Here is a 16,101-nt window from a genome sequence, read left to right as displayed (position 1 = left end):
GAAGCTTTCTTGAGAATTTTTTCCTTGGGGAAAAAGTTAGCAGCTGCTAGCAGGCTAAAATCTCTCAGACCCAGAAATACCAGGCCCACAGGGGGTGGCGTTGATTGGGAGATCCCAAACAGCCACCGAGGCATTCTCCAAAGGAACAGCATCCCATGTTTTATCCCCCTTGAGCTGGAGAGGCTCAGGAGCAGCACGTGTGACTGTGTGTCCCCTCAGGCCATCGAGATGGAGCTGCGGCAGATGGAAGTGCAGCAGGCCAACCGCCACGTGTCCCTCCTCACCTCCTTCATGCCCGACAGCTTCCTGCGGCACGGCGGCGACCACGACTGTGTCCTGGTGCTCCTGCTCATCCCTCGCCTCATCTGCAAGGTGGGACGGGCTGGGAAACCTCTCCTAACCCTAACCCTTTGTGCCCAGGGGATGTGGTTCTCCCATCCCACCTTCTTTCCTTCTGTGCTGCTGACCTGTGGAATTAAGCACCACCAGCTCTTTTGTTACTTCCGTTTAAAAAGTGGCCCCAGGGGAACTGGGGGTTTTGAGTGGTTACTATTCCCAAAGTTTTGAGTGACTGGAGGAGTGGGATATTGGGAAAATTCCTTCTGGAAAGGGCTGTCCAGCCCTGGGACAGCTGCTGAGGACAGTGGTGGAGTCCCCAGCTCTATGGATGTGGCTCTTGGGGACACGGTCAGTGGCGGTGCTGGGGGAACAGTTGAGCTCGATGGTCTTAAGGGACTTTTCCAACCTAAATAATTCCATGATTCCACGGTTGTAAAGTGTTCTGTGTGGGAAATGGATTTGTAGAGAATTCTCAAAGCCTGACAGAAGGCTCAGAAAGTTTACATACAAATACATTCTATGTGAATATGTACTACATAGTGCGTACTTTAATCCCATTTTCAGTCTCATGTGAAGGGTGAGACAATGCTGATGTTATAATTCACGCCATTATAATCAGAAGCCAAACTATTTCCTAATTACAATACATTATAAGCATCTCTTGGCCTATCAGCTTTTGCCACACAATGCTGTTAATGCCTTAAAGCCAATCATCTAAAATTACCCCTCGTGGGTCCTACTACAATGCACCTTTCATAGCTCTCTTTCTCCAAAGTATCCAGTCTTATTTGCAAGGCCATCCTTTGAAACTTGTTTCCAGTTCCATTTCTCTCTCAACAATGTCCGTCCTATTCCATGACATTTCTACATCAGCATTTCTTATCTCAAAGTTTGCACACAGATGCACAAGACTGTGTGAGCCTTCTGTCAGGCTTTCAGAATTCTCTACAAATCCATTTCCCACATTCTGGGAGAAGAGAAGGGGAGGAAGCATCCCCAGGTGGTGACTCAGCGGTGAGAGCGCTCAGCCGCGGTGCCCAGTGGTCACTTTGCAAGGACACTGTCACCTTTTTGGGGCTGTTATCCATGGCTCAGCGGGACATAGCAGGGAAACATGGGATGGGCTGAAGGATCTCCCTGTCCCCCGCAGGCCGAGCTGATCAGCAAACAGGCGCAGGAGAGGTTCGAGCTGAGCGAGAGCTGCGCGGAGCGGGCGGGGCTGCGAGGAGCCCCCGGGGAGCAGCTCAGCTTCGCCGCCGGCCTCGTCTATTCCCTGAGCCTGCTCCAGGCCACTCTCCACAAATACGAGCAGTGAGTGCCCGCCCATCCCTCCCTCTGCGGGCAGAGTTCCAGGGATTTGGGGAGCCGGGCTGGGAAAGGAGAGTGGGATGGGTTTTATTGCTTTACCATGGGATCATTTCTCTGTGACCCTCCTTGTGTGTCTGTCCCAAGGGATGACACGGGAAGGGATTTTGGGAGCTGGGCTAGGAAAGAGACCAAGAACAGTGGGATCCCTTTCTCCATGACCTTTCTGTGTCCCCCAGGAGATCACACAGGATCTTGGGAGCTGGGCTAGAAAAAAGCTGTGGGATCCCTTTCTGCATGACCTCTCACTGCCCCTCTCAAAGTGTGACATGAGAAGGGATTCTGGGAGCCAGGCTAGAAAAAAACAGCAGAATCCCTTTATTCCCTTGTGAGATTCCCCTTCTCCATGACCTCTCTGTGTTCTTCCCAAGGGGTGACATGGGAAGGGATTTTGGGAACTAGGCTAGAAAAAATATCCCTTTATAGGGATAGAAATAAAATCCCTTTATTCCCTTATGAGGATCCCCTTCTCCATGACCTCTCTGTGTCCTTCCCAAGGGGAGACATGGGAAGGGATTTTGGGGACAAGGCTAGAAAAGAAGGCTGAGTTCCCCTTCTCCTTTCCCAAGAGGTGACACATGAAGGAATTTTGGGAGCCAGTGCAGAAAAAAGCAGCAGGATCCCCTTATTCCCTTGTGAGGGCTCACATCTCCTTGAACCTCCCTGGCAAGGAGCCATCCCTCCAGCACCAGCCAGGTCATGGCTGTGTCCCTGTCCCTAGGCCAGCAGTGCCTCAGGACTCTGATTTCCCACGTCCTGCCCAGAGATGCACCCATCCCCTGTGTCCCCATCCCCTCAGGGCCCTGAACCGCTGCAGTGTGGAGGTGTACAAGAAGGTGGGGACCCTGTACCCCGAGATGAGCGTCCACGAGCGTTCCCTGGACTTCCTGATCGAGCTGCTCCACAAGGACCAGCTGGACGAGACCGTCAACGTGGAGCCGCTCACCAAAGCCATCAAGTACTACCAGGTGGGGCTGGGGGGTGACACTGGGGGCAGGTTGTCGGAGTCCAGGGAGTCCTTTTGGTCGCCCTGGAAGGTCACAGACCTCAGCAGAGATGTCTGAGACCTGAGCAAGAGGGTTTGAGATCTGTACAGGAGGGTTTGAAATTTGAAATCTTTAGAGGGGTTGTAGTAGACCCTGGCACAGAACCCAGGATGACACTGTCTTTGACAGCCAAACTTGCAACATTGAGAAAACAATTGCAGGTCACAAAAGTATGAAAAACAGTAGTTTAGCTCAGCACAGGGTGGAAAATTATATAAGTTTAGGTTTTTAAAATGGAGTTGAATTAAGACAAGATAGAAGATTTAGGGCGGTGCCCTAAGTTCTTCTCTTTTGGTCTCCATTTTCTGATATGACAGTGGCACAAAGTAGTTTAAGGGAATTCAGTCAAAGTAGAAATAACCAGTAGTTTAAAGGAATTAAGTCAAAGTAGAAATAATCCTTTTAGTATGAGTAATAAGTATTGACATGTAATTGTAAATAAAAGACACGTAATTATCTGTATAAGAAAGCAGCAACCTCCCGTCCAGAAAGAGTCATCTCGTGTCCGAGCTACTGTTCAGACCTCAGCTAAACACAAAAAAAATCATAAAATATAAAATAATAACACAAAAACTCTTGAAAAACAAAACCTTAAAAACTCCATTTCGTTCTCACATCTAATACAAGCTTTCAGAGAGCAAAGACTCAACCACCTGAATCCCAAGTTAAAAAACCAAGAGCAGGTGACACCTCACCTGTTGTATATCCAGCCCCTGGCCCATGGATCAGGTGGGATTTTGCTCCTTTTGGCAGCCCTTTGCTTTGGGTGCTGTCACCCAGGTGACTGTGGCTGTGTCCCCTGCTCTGTGTCCCTGGGGGATGTGGTTTTCCTGTCCCACATTCCTTCCTTCCATGCTGCTGACCTGTGGAATTAAGCACCACCAGCTCTTTTGGGGCACTGTTGTTACTTCCATATAAAAAAAAACGGCCCAAACCCTCAAAATTTGGGGTTTTTTTTTGAGTGTTCCCACATTGGATTTTTCCATGGATGCTGATCCTACCATTCCCACAGCACCTGTACAGCATCCACCTGGCCGACCAGGCTGAGGACTGCACCCTGCAGCTGGCCGACCACATCAAGGTGAGTGGGGACAGCCCTTCCCTGATCCCTCTTTTCCACCTTTGTGTCCCCCAGGGTCCCTGTGGGAGGGGAGGTGCCCCTGCTGCCACTCCCCAGTGCAGCCACTCTTCCCCAGTGGTGGCACTGGGGTCAGGGAATGGGGACATGGGGGTGATAAGAGCAGGAATGGGAATGTGGACACCCTCATGTCCCAGGGTGGGGGTTGTATCCCAGATTTCCCAAGGGAAGAACCAGCATCCTGCACCCCCTGGGTAAAACCAAAACAGACCAAAAGTTACCTGACTGCCTCAGCCCGTTTCCCTGCTCCTGAACATCCTGGGGTGGTGGCAGGGTCCATCCTGGAATTCCTGGGACCCCTCCTGTCTCTGTCCCCATCCTTTTGCTCAGGGTCCCTGTGTCTGTGCCCACAGTTCACCCAGAGTGCCTTGGACTGCATGGGGGTGGAGGTGTGCCGGCTGCGGGCCTTCCTCCAGGTAGGATCTTCCTCCAGGTAGGATCTTCCTCCAGGTAGCACCTGCCAGGATGGCTGGGCACATGCCAGTTTCCTGCTGTCCCCGTGTCCCTCTGTCTGAGATCTCTTCTTGTCCCTCTGTGTGATGTCCTTCTCTGTTTCCATGTCTCTCTAAAATCCCTCTCTCTCCTCATGTCCCTCTGAGGTCCCTCTCTGTCCCTGTGTCTGTCAGAGCTCCTCTGCCTAAGGTCCCTCTGTGTCCCCAGGTCCCTCTGTCTCTGTGTCCCTCTGAGGTGCCTCCATGTCCCTCTCCCTTCCTGTGACCTTCTGAGGTCCCTCAGTCTACAGTCCCTCTTGTCCCCATGTCCCTCCGAGGTCTGTCTAAGTCCCTCTGTCCCTATGCCCCTCTTTGTCCCTTGTCCCTCTGAGGTCCCCATGTCCCTCCATGTCTCTCTAAGGTCCTTCTCTCTCCTTGTGTCCCTCTGAGGTCCCTCTCTCTAGGCTCCCTCTGTGTCCCCATGTCCCTCTGTCCCCATGTCCCCCTGAGGTCCCCATGTCCCTCCATGTCTCTCTAAGGTCCTTCTCTCTCCTTGTGTCTCTCTGAGGTCCCTCTCTCTAGGCTCCCTCTGTGTCCCTATGTCCCTCTGTCCCCGTGTCCCCCTGAGGTCCCCATGTCCCGATGTCCCTCTGAGGTCCCTCTGTGTCCCCAGGCCGGGCAGGAGGCAGCCGACCTGGCCATCCTGCTCAAGGACCTGGAGACGTCGTGCAGCGACATCCGCCAGTTCTGCAAGAAGATCCGGCGCCGCATGCCGGGCACGGACGCGCCGGGAATTCCTGCGGCCCTGGGATTCGGAGCGCAGGTGGGCAGGGCAGGGACACCCCTCAGGCACTAACTGCGAGCTCTGGGATGCACTGGGCGGGCAGCAGATGCCCCAGGGAAGCTGGGCAGCAGCTCAGGGCAGAGGAAAGTGGTGGGAGCTGAGCTGAGATCATGGAATCGGGGACTGGTTTAGGTTGGAAAATCCCTCAGAGATCCCTGAGTGCAACCACAGCCCCAGCACTGCTAAGGCCATCACTGACCATGTCCCCAAGTGCCACATCCATGTGGATGTTAAATCCCCCCAGGGATGGGGACTTCCCCCTGTCCTGGGCAGCTGTGCCAGGGTGGGACAGCCCTTCCCGGGAGGAATTTTCCCAATATCCAACTTGGCACAGCCTGAGGTCATTCCCTCTCCTGTCCCGTTCCCTGGGATAAGATCCCAAATCCACTCCCCAGCTGCCCCCTCTTGTCAGGGAGTTGTGCAGAGCCACAAGGTCCCCCTGATCCCCCTTTTCTCCAGGCTGAGCCCCTTTCCCAGTTCCCTCAGCCACTCCTGGAGCTCCTTCTCTGAACACAGACATGTCATCTGGATTTTGTGTTCCCATCTCAGATGGACACCTGGATTCTCACTCAGGACCTGTTTCCCTCCACCTTCCCGTTATTTTCCCCAATCCCAGTGACGATCCCAGAGCACATGTGGATTCCAGGAGCCCACACTGTCCATGCCATTCCCTCTCACCTCGTTTTTCCCCTGCCAGGTGTCGGACACGCTGCTGGAATGCCGGAAGCACCTGACGTGGGTGGTGGCCGTGCTGCAGGAGGTGGCGGCGGCCGGGGCGCAGCTGATCGCGCCACTGGCCGAGAACGAGGGGCTGCCGGCCCCACGCCTCGAGGAGCTGGCCTTCAAAGTCAGCGAGCAGGTGGGACATCCTTTCTCCTTTCTCCTTTCTCCTTTCTCCTTTCTCCTTTCTCCTTTCTCCTTTCTCCTTTCTCCTTTCTCCTTTCTCCTTTCTCCTTTCTCCTTTCTCCTTTCTCCTTTCTCCTTTCCTTTCCTTTCCTTTCCTTTCCTTTCCTTTCCTTTCCTTTCCTTTCCTTTCCTTTCCTTTCCTTTCCTTTCCTTTCCTTTCTTTTCTTTTCCTTTCCTTTCCTTTCCTTCCCTTCCCTTCCCTTCCCTTCCCTTCCCTTCCCTTCCCTTCCCTTCCCTTCCCTTCCCTTCCCTTCGCTTCCCTATTCCCAGCTGGAACGCAGCCAGGGAATGCCACATGTGCACGGTGCCTTGCCCTCTGCTGACCCTTGCAGCTCCGTGGTCTTGCTGAGGGGATGTGGTGGGGTTTTTGCCAGGTGTTTTGGGGTATCTCGACCATATTCCCACATTCCATCCCCATTCATAGGGAATGATCGTGAAGAGAGAGGGAAGGTCCCCCCTGAGCCTCCTTTTCTCCAGGCTGAGCCCCCTCATCTCTTCAGAGCCTTTTCCATCTCTTTCCCTGGGCCCAATGGGTGTGGTGTCTCTGGATTTTGTGCTGATTTTGGTGTAATTGTGGTGAAGGGACAAGGGGTGGGTTTTCTGTAAATCATCCACTTCTGTTCGGTGTTACTTTGATTTTTGTGTGTGGGATTTTTTGCATTTTGTTGGTTGGATTGGTTGATGGTTTTGTGTTGGATGTGGATTTTAAGGATGATTCTTAAACATCAGAGGGACACCCTTAAACATCAGAGGAACATCTTAAACATCAGAGGGAAATCTTAAACATTACAGGGACACCTTTAAATATCAGAGGAACATCCTTGACCGTCAGAGGGAAACACCAGTTGTGGGATGTGGGTCAGGGGCTGTGAGCCTGGCCCAGGGCCACCACCCACATCCTTCCCATCTTTCCCAGATTTATGGCTCCCAGGGCATCAATCCCTACGAGTGCCTGCGCCAGTCCTGCAGCATCCTCATGGCCACCATGAACAAGATGGCCACGGCCATGCAGGAGGGCGAGTACGACGCCGACCGCCCGCAGAACAAGGTGAGTCAGGCTCTGTTCTGTCACTGCCCACGGTCACCAGGGGGCTGTGGGTGACCAGGACAGGGAGCTGGGCAGCTGCAATGTCTGGGATTGTTCCTAAAATCCTGATTGTGCTGCTGGTCCAGCCCACGCCGCCGGCAGAGCTCCGGGCGGCCGCGCTCCGGGCCGAGATCACGGACGCCGAGGGGTTGGGGCTGAAGCTGGAGGACAGGGAGACGGTCATCAAGGAGCTGAAGAAATCCCTCAAGATCAAGGTGAGATGTTCATCACTGATCCCTGTATTCCTGGCTCCTCCTCACTCATCCTTTCCTGTCCCTCACCCATCCCTGACTGTTCCTTATCAATCCTTGCCTGTCCCTCACCCATCCCCACCTTCCTGGCTGCTGTGGGATTCACCTCCACACTCCTGGTGACTTCCTACCCATGGAGATGCTGATCCCAAGCCCCATCCCGATCTCCTGGGGATGTTTTTCCCATGGGCAGGGAGGTGCTGCCATCCAGATCTCACCCCCACCGTGTCCTGGGGTGCACAGGGTGGGAGCTGGGAGCTGTTGTGGGTTCCAGCCGTGGGTGATGATGATTTCGGGGCTCCCTGATTCCCTCCCTGCTGCTCCAGGGTGAGGAGCTCAGCGAGGCCAATGTGAGGCTCAGCCTGCTGGAGAAGAAGCTGGACAGCGCATCCAAGGACGCGGATGACCGCGTGGAAAAGATCCAGACCAAGCTGGATGAGACCCAAACGCTGCTCAAAAAGAAGGAGAAGTGAGTTTGGGGGTGTGGAGCTGGTGGAGCTCATCCAGAGGAAGCCACGGAGCTGCTCCAAGAGCTGGATTCCCTCTGCTCTGGAGCCAGGCTAGGAGGGCTGGGAATGTTCACCTGGAGAGGGGAAGGCTCCAGGGTGTGCTGAGAGTCCCCTCCAGAGCCTAAAGGGGCTCCAGGAGAACTGGAGAGGGACTGGGGAAAAGGGATGGAGTGACAGGGTGAGGGATCCTGGACCACGAGCATCCCTGGCCTCACACCTCCCTCCGTTTGCTCTTCCCAGGGAGTTTGAGGAGACCATGGACGCTCTCCAGGCTGACATTGACCAGCTGGAGTCAGAGAAGGTGGAGCTGAAGCAGCGCCTGAACAACCAGTCCAAGAGGACGATTGAGGGGCTGCGGGGGGCCCCGGCCTCGGGCGTGGCCTCCATCGTGTCCGGCATCGCCGGGGGTGAGTGACCAGCACCCCTGGACACGGCTGGAATGGGGCTGGGCTGTCCTCCTGGCACAGGAGTGACCAGGAATTTGGGAAAATGCTGCTCCCACAGCAGCTCCTGGCTCTCATGGAGCCACAGCCACATTCCCCCAGTGCTGGCTTCCAGGAATGTTGCTGGCACATTCTCATTCCCAAAGGAGCAGGAGCAGCCTGGGAGCTCTGTGCCAAACCTCTGGATCTGGGGGAGCATTGCAGGGGTCCTGCTTGGGTCACTCCCAGCTGCTGGGAATGGGGTCAGTCCCACATGTGGCTGTGGGAGCCCAGAGCTGCTCCAGCCACAGCTCTTCTCCCACCCAATCCGGGCCTTTAATCCTGATTTTTCTTGTCTCTCCTGACCCCTCTCCCTGTGCTGCAGAGGAACAGCAGCGAGGTACGGACACACCCTGCATGCAGCCCCCAGTGCATGGCAGGGAAATGAAATCCCAGCACACCCAAACCCTGGGACACAGCTCCGTTTGGGAGCCAGGGAAGGATCCAGGTCCTGCTCAGATGCTGCTGGCCCTGGTTGGGAAGGGAGGGATGAGCATGGAACGGTGGTGGATTCACAGTGGGGTGACTCCTACCTGGAGACCCTCGGGAATGGGCACTGGGAACTGGTGGGACTCCTCCAGGGAGGTGCCAGGTGTTGGTGACAGCAGGCCATGTCCCTGTGCCACATCACGGGTGACACTGCTGACGTGGGCGTCCCTTGGCAGGTGTCGGTGCCGGGCAGGTGCCGGGAGGTGGCTCTGGACCCGTCCAGGTGAAGGATTCACCCCTCCTGCTCCAGCAGATCGACGCCCTCCAGCTCTCCCTGAAACACCTCAAGAACGAGAACAACCTGCTCAAGGTCAGGGGGGAATGGGATGGGATTCCTGTGGGATATGATCCATGTGGGCTGTGATCCCTGTGGGATGTGATCCATGTGGGATGTGGAATGAGCTGGAGAACAGGCTCTGATCTGGAGGGCTCCAGGGGAAGGGGCTGAGAGCGGGGTCAGCACTGGGAGCTGGAAATGCTGGAGGAACTGAGGGTGCTGGTGATGTCCCTGCCAGCCCTGGTCCCCTCAGTCCAGAGACCACTGAACCTGATTGATTCATTGATTCATTGATTAATGAACACCCCATAGGCACAGCAGCAGATAATCCACTTAACCAACTATTATAATGGCTATTAATTCATGGGCAGTATGTAACAGCTCATTAACAGCTCCCAAATCCAACCACCCGAATGTCCAGGCCCCTTGTCACTTCCATGGGCATCCCAAGGCCTTTTCCTGGCATTTCCCTGTTCCCCCTGTCCCTCACTGCGGTTTTTGGCTCCCAGGGTGCCCAGATGAAGATGGAGCTGGCCAGCCTGGCCCCGCTGCAGGTGCCGCGGGTGGCCGTGGCCCGGGACCGGCCAGGCGAGGGGCTGCCCACGCAGAGCCTCTACCGCAAGACCACGCAGCTCCTGGAGACCCTCTACCAGCTCAGCGCCAACGCCAAGGTGGTGGACATGAGGCAGAGCAAATCCAGTAGGTCCCACATAAAATTCCTTGGGGTTGGGGGCGGGTTGTGGCACCTCTGTGTTGTCCTTCTGCCCACAGAGGGATTGGCAGCAATGTTCAGGTTTGGGGGGTTTGGGTTGAGGGGGACAGTCCTGTGCCCAGCCCTGTCCCCCTCAGGGCCATTGTGTGTTGGGGGTGTGGGTCAGTGTTCAGGGGCTCAGCCTCTTCCTGCTGGGGAGCCCCCCAAAACCTCTGAACCCCCCTGGTATTAATCCAGGGGGTAAAAACTCCCCAAAACCCACCCAGTACCAACCTGAGGAAATCAAACCCCCTGAAACCCACCTGGTACCAACCTGAGGAAATCAAACCCCCTGAAACCCACCTGAGAAGGTCAAAATCTCCTGAAATCTCCTGGTAACAACCTGAGGAGGTCAAAATTCCCCAAAACCCACCCAGTACCAAACTGAGGAGATTAAATCCCCTGAAACCCCCTGGTACCAGCCTGAGGAGACCAAACCCCCTGGTGCTGACCCGAGGGGTCACAGCTGCTGAGCTATGTCTGTGTCCCCCATGGCTCATCCCTCTTTTCCCGTTTCCCGCAGCGAGGAGCTCATCAGCGCGGCTGCTGGAGCAAACAGCCCGGCTCTGTGCCCTCAAGAACTCCATCGACGCCCTAAAGGTGAGGAAGGGTCTTCCCTGGGGTGGGGGGACCTGGTGGCACCCCCAGCCCAGCCCTCCAGACCCCCAGGCTGGGGCTGGTGGCACTGAGGGGACAAGGTGCTGCCTATTCCTGTTCTCCCAAACCAGTCGGGTTTGACCCCTCTGCCTTGTGCCCAGGGCGGGCAAGGGCTCCATGGGGTGGGTGAGGGGCTCTAGGGGGTGGTGAGGGTCCCCATGGGGTGGGTGAGGGGGTCTAGGGGGTGGTGAGGGTCTCCATGGGGTGGGTGAGGGGGTCTAGGGGGTGGTGAGGGTCCCCATGGGGTGGGTGAGGGGGTCTAGGGGGTGGTGAGGGTCTCCATGGGGTGGGTGAGGGGGTCTAGGGGGTGGTGAGGGTCTCCATGGGGTGGGTTTTGGGGTGACCCTGCTGTGCCCCCCAGGACGACACGCTGAGGGAGATGGTTCAGCAGCAGCCGGGCGCCGGCGTCTCCACCACCTTCGGCACCTTCCCGTCCTCTTCCTTCCTGAAGGTGAGACCCCGGTCCCCAGGGACCCCCAGCTCCAAGGGGCTCCAATCCTGAGGGATCCCCATCCCAAAGGAGTCCCCCAATCTCCAGGGACCCCCATTCCTGAGAGAACCCCAATTCCAAAAGACACCAATCACAAAAATCCCCCATTCTTGAGGGCCCCCCAACTCTGAGGGACCCCAATCCTGAGGGATCCTAATCTCAAGGAACCCTCTATCCTGAGGGACCCCAATCACAAGAAATTCCCATTCCTGAGGGGCCCCAATCAATCCCAAGGGACTCCTGTTCCTGATCTCCAATTTTTGTTCTGACAAACCCCAATCCCCAAGGGATTCCCCCATTCCCAAGGGATCCAGTGGATGATGACCCCCTGCTCCACCCCATCACCCCATGACCCACAACAGCCACCACATCCCATCCCTGGGGCCCCTTGGGGACACGGTGGCGGGGTGGGGACACTGAGGGCGTGTCGCTGTCCCCGCAGGCCAAGCAGGAGCAGGCGCAGGGCCCGGCGCTGTGCGGGCGGGTGACGATCCCGTGTGCTCCGGGCCACGGCCAGGCCCACCGGGTGCTGCTCACCCCCGACCTGCTCCAGCACCTCCGCCAGCACTTCGTCGCCTGAGCCGCCCCCGAGGGACCCCAACCCCGCTGTCCCCACCCTCGGGACTCTCCGCTTCTCCCCCAGCCCGGCCCCGCTCGCGGGTGGGAGCCGGAGCCGCTTCCCCCGGGGGGATCCGGGCCCCCCGCGCTGCTCTCGGACACTACAGACCCCCCCCGGGACCCCCGCGGGGCCGGGGCTGCGGCCCGTGCTCCCGACATCCAATAAAACTTCCCTGGATGTGCTTCCTGCGCCTGGAGCTGCGAGGGGACACCGCGGGGACACGGGAGGGGACTGGGGGGCACTGGGGGGACACGAGTGGCTTAGGGTGGGACACTGGGGAGCATTAAAGAGGACCGGGGCGGTCACAGGGAGTCCCGGGAAGGGACTGAGAGGACCCCGAGGGTCACAGAAAACCCCAGGATGGAACCACGGGGACATTTGGGGATCCTGAGGTGGCACCGGGAGCGCTGGGAGACATTTGGGGGTCCCGGGTAGGACCAGGGGGACACTTGAAGGGCACTGAGGGTCCCAGGAGGGGATCGGGAGAGCTCTGGGCGCCCCGGGAGGGACACGGGGCCGTTTCGGGGTCCCGGGATGGCACCGAGGGGACATTTGTGGGTGGCGGGTCCCGCCACGTGCGGCCGCGCGCGCCGCAAACCGCGCGGGGAAGGGGCGGGACCGGGGCGCGCGGGAGGGAAGGGGCGGGGCTGGGGGCGCCCGCTCGCGGCTCCCATTGGCCGGCGCGCAGGAAAAGGCGGGAGGAAGAGGCCCCTCCCGGCTCTGATTGGCAGGCTCCGCCGAGGGGGCGTGGATCAGCCCCTCCTCTGCCTGATTGGCTGCGGGGCGGGCTCATGGAGAGCGACCCGCGGTGATTGGCGGAGGGCGCGGCGCAGTGGGCGCTGATTGGTGGAGGGTGAAGGACCCGGGGTTCCGGCGGGAACAAGGCGTCAGTTCCGGGCTGCTGCGGCGGCGGGAGGAGGACGATGGTGAGTGAGGGGCGGGCCCGGGCCGCATCCAACGCCATCGGGAGCGGGAGGCGGCCCAGGAATCCCCTCCGCCCGCATCGGGACGGGCCGGCAGCGGAGGGAGGCCGGGGGAGCCGCATGGGGCCGGGCCGAGCTGGGCTGAGCGCTCCGGTGGGGCGGCGGGCGCGGGGATGGGCGGGAGCGCGGCCGCGGCGCCGCCCCCGGTGAGCGGAGCCCTCGGTGCCGCAGGTGCTGCTCCACGTGCTGTTCGAACATGCGGCCGGGTACGCGGTGTTCGCCGTGCGAGAGGTGGAGGAGATCGGCCTCCTGCTGCCGCAGGTACGGGGACAGGGAGAGCGGGAATCGGAGCCGGGGGGGGCTGGGAACGGGCTGGGGAAGGGCGATAACGGGGATCAGGGGGTTAAGGGCAGGAGGGGACACACCGGGACCGGGTGCTGGGAGCGGGGGAAGGCTGAGGGTGCCGGGAGGGGTCGGGGCACTCCGGGGGTCGTTCCCCGTGCCCGGTTATAACCGGAGTTCCCCCCCCGCAGGTGGAGGAGAGCGTCCTCACGCTGGGCAAGTTTCTCAACGTGGTGAAGCTGGTGGCGTTCTCGCCGTTCCGCTCGGCGCAGAGCGCGCTGGAGAACATGAACGCCGTGTCCGAGGGTGAGCGAGCGAGCGCGGGGCCGGGGCACCGGGACCGCCCTTCCCGCGGGGACCCCTCCGGGCCGCCCTGACCCCGCCGTGTCCCGCAGGAGTCCTGCACGAGGACCTGCGGCTGCTGCTGGACACGGCGCTGCCGCCCAAGAGGAAGAAGGTGGTGCTGGGGGTGGGCGATGCCAAGATGGGCGCGGCCGTGCTGGAGGAGCTGGGGGTGCAGTGCCAGACCGGCGGCGTCGTGGCCGAGCTCATGCGCGGTGAGTGGGGACAGGGGGGACAGGGGGACAATCTCGGTGGGGTCCTGGATTAGCCGGGATTCAATTGGGAAGGGTGAGGAGTGGGGGGACCTGGTGACATTGTTATGAGGTGTCCCGTGCTGGCAGCTCAGTGTCCAGGCGGTGGCACCGCTGTCCCCACGTGGTGACCCCCATGTCCCCGCAGGGATCCGGTTACATTTCCCAGCCCTGGTCCGAGGCCTCACGGCGCAGTCGGCGGCCAAGGCCCAGCTGGGGCTCGGCCACAGCTACTCCCGGGCCAAGGTGAAGTTCAACGTGCACAGGGTGGACAACATGATCATCCAGTCCATCAGCCTGCTGGACCAGCTGGACAAGGACATCAACACCTTCTCCATGCGTGTCCGGTCAGTGGGGACACATCTGGGGGTGGGGTTAAAGGGTTTGGGGGTCCCCCCTCCCCATGCTTACCACAGGCAGCTGTCACTGCTCCAGCCGCCTGTACAGACCGGGGAGGGACAGCAGCTCCCCAAGGGCCAATGGCCGGGCCACAGGGCCATGGCACGGACCTGGGGGGACAACTAGGAATGTGGTGGGGTGACCTGGGGACACACAGAGCCATGGTGGGGTCAGGGTGGCTGCAGTGACCGTGTCCCTGTCCCCACAGGGAGTGGTACGGGTACCACTTCCCCGAGCTGATCAAGATTGTCCCTGAGAACTCCATGTACTGCCGGGTGGCCAAATTCATCGGGAACCGCCGGGAGCTGAGCGAGGAGAGCCTGGAAGGGCTGGAGGAGATCGTCATGGACAGCGCCAAGGCCCAGACCATCCTGGAGGCCTCGCGTTCTTCCATGGGTGAGAGGGGCTCTGAGGGGCTCCAGGGGGGCTTGGCCACGTGGTCAGTGCTGCCACTCATCCCCTGCTACCCCCAGGGATGGACATCTCCCCCCTGGACCTCATCAACATCGAGAGCTTCTCCCGCCGTGTCATTTCTCTGTCCGACTACCGCAAGGGGCTGCAGGAGTACCTGCGCTCCAAGATGAGCCAGGTGGCTCCCAGCCTGTCTGCCCTCATCGGCGAGGTGGTGAGTGTCCTCCTTGTCCCCCCTGTCACCTCCCCAGCCGCGGAGATGATGTCAGAATGAATCTGTCAATCCACTGAGCTGTGCTGCTGACACTTCCACTGCTGATCCCCGGCTGATAGAGGACTCGGTGTCCCCTCAGGGGTTTCAGTGCCAGCTGTAACCCCCTCCTACTGTCCCCTAGGTGGGTGCTCGCCTCATCTCTCACGCCGGCAGCCTGACCAACCTGGCCAAGTACCCGGCGTCGACGGTGCAGATCCTGGGTGCCGAGAAGGCGCTGTTCAGGTACCACCAGGGTGGTCACGGTGATGGCAGGCGCGGGCTCACGGCTGTGACTCCCCAGAGTGTGAGCAGCCGGCCCCAGTCTGAGCGACCCCCGGAGCAGAGTGGGCTGGGGAGGGGCTGTCCGTGGGTGGGGGCTGCGTTTAGGGGGTGCTGACCACCCCCCTGGCCCCTCGCAGGGCGCTGAAAACGAGGGGGAACACCCCCAAGTACGGGCTCATCTTCCACTCCACCTTCATCGGGCGCGCGGCCGCCAAGAACAAGGGGCGGATCTCGCGGTACCTGGCCAACAAGTGCACCATCGCCTCACGCATCGACTGCTTCTCAGGTGGGTTTAGGGGGGCACAGACATGGCCAGACTGGCCACTGTCACTCCCCATGCCCAGGTGGGCACGGGGAGGGCACTTAGATGGGATTCGGGGTCGCTCTGCTGTGATGGGAATATTTTTCGTCAACAGTATCTCACCCCGTGTGAATGGTGATGACTCTGGGCTAAGCAGAGCACGAGGGCTCTGGGGGGTTTAGGCATCAACTATTCTCAGGTGGGCTTGGGAGGGCTCTCCTGGAGGGTTTTAGGGGGGCACAGACATGGCCAGAGTGGCCACTGTCACCCCATGCCCAGGTGGACACTTAGGAGGGAATTCAGGGTCGCTCTGCCATGATGGGAATATTTTTCGTCAACAGCATCTCACCCCGTGTGAATGGTGATGACTCTGGGCTGAGCAGAGCATGGGGGGTTTGGGGGTGACTCTGAGGGATTTGGAGGTGCAGGGTGAGTGCTGAGCACCCCCTGTCCCCTCCCTGCAGAGGTCCCCACCAGTGTCTTTGGGGACAAGCTGCGGGAGCAGGTGGAGGAGCGCTTGGCCTTCTACGAGACCGGGGAGCCGCCCCGCAAGAACCTGGAGGTGATGAAGGAGGCTGTGGTGGAGGTGAGGAGGAAAAGGAGGAGGGGGTGCTGAGGGATGAAGAAGAGTGGGGAGGGAGAGATGAAGGAGGAGGAGGTGAAGTCTTGGGAGAGATGAAAATGGAGATGAGGTGCTGAGATAAAAATGATGGAAGTGTTGGGGTGATGATGATGATGATGGAGGGGAGGTTTTGGGGGAGATGAAGGTTATGAATGGGAGGTGGTGGAGGTGCTGGGATGATGGAGGAGGTGGTGAAGATGATGGTGAGATCCTGGGGTGATCAAGATAATGGTGAGATGCTGGGGGGATGAAGGTGAGGGCCCGTGTCGGAGGTGATGTCACTGTGCCATCCTG

General features: G+C 59.0%; 2 protein-coding genes across 4 annotated transcripts in view; both read left to right on the top strand.

Moving 5' to 3' along the window:
• DCTN1 (dynactin subunit 1) overlaps nt 1-11,726 on the top strand; it is a 50,147-nt gene extending 38,421 nt beyond the window's left edge. For 2 of the 3 annotated variants that reach the window (XM_083861388.1, XM_083861389.1), the window contains exons 13-29: nt 220-372; nt 1,490-1,650; nt 2,504-2,672; nt 3,763-3,831; nt 4,242-4,304; nt 4,993-5,142; nt 5,861-6,022; nt 6,986-7,117; nt 7,243-7,371; nt 7,734-7,876; nt 8,157-8,323; nt 8,724-8,738; nt 9,064-9,197; nt 9,674-9,863; nt 10,439-10,515; nt 10,934-11,023; nt 11,505-11,726. In XM_083861388.1, the coding sequence (XP_083717514.1) occupies nt 220-372; nt 1,490-1,650; nt 2,504-2,672; nt 3,763-3,831; nt 4,242-4,304; nt 4,993-5,142; nt 5,861-6,022; nt 6,986-7,117; nt 7,243-7,371; nt 7,734-7,876; nt 8,157-8,323; nt 8,724-8,738; nt 9,064-9,197; nt 9,674-9,863; nt 10,439-10,515; nt 10,934-11,023; nt 11,505-11,642 (2,142 nt within the window). In that variant the 3' untranslated portion in view covers nt 11,643-11,726. The remainder of the gene's footprint in view (nt 1-219; nt 373-1,489; nt 1,651-2,503; nt 2,673-3,762; nt 3,832-4,241; nt 4,305-4,992; nt 5,143-5,860; nt 6,023-6,985; nt 7,118-7,242; nt 7,372-7,733; nt 7,877-8,156; nt 8,324-8,723; nt 8,739-9,063; nt 9,198-9,673; nt 9,864-10,438; nt 10,516-10,933; nt 11,024-11,504) is intronic. The other variant, XM_083861390.1, reaches the window with a different exon arrangement.
• An 831-nt stretch (nt 11,727-12,557) lies between these two features.
• NOP56 (NOP56 ribonucleoprotein) lies at nt 12,558-15,910 on the top strand. The gene is made up of 10 exons (XM_083862379.1): nt 12,558-12,607; nt 12,836-12,925; nt 13,138-13,252; nt 13,342-13,503; nt 13,688-13,886; nt 14,147-14,334; nt 14,412-14,563; nt 14,745-14,845; nt 15,022-15,170; nt 15,650-15,910. Exons 1-10 carry the CDS (start codon nt 12,605-12,607, stop codon nt 15,799-15,801), a joined length of 1,311 nt encoding a protein of 436 aa, XP_083718505.1. The 5' UTR covers nt 12,558-12,604; the 3' UTR covers nt 15,802-15,910.
• The last annotated feature ends 191 nt before the right edge of the window (nt 15,911-16,101 follow it).

The sequence above is a fragment of the Zosterops lateralis genome, assembly GCF_965231275.1.
Source record: "Zosterops lateralis genome assembly, chromosome: 5".
In the NCBI taxonomy this organism is placed as follows: domain Eukaryota; kingdom Metazoa; phylum Chordata; class Aves; order Passeriformes; family Zosteropidae; genus Zosterops; species Zosterops lateralis.
Note: the sequence above shows the minus strand (reverse complement) of the source record. Positions and strands in the feature narration are given on the sequence as shown.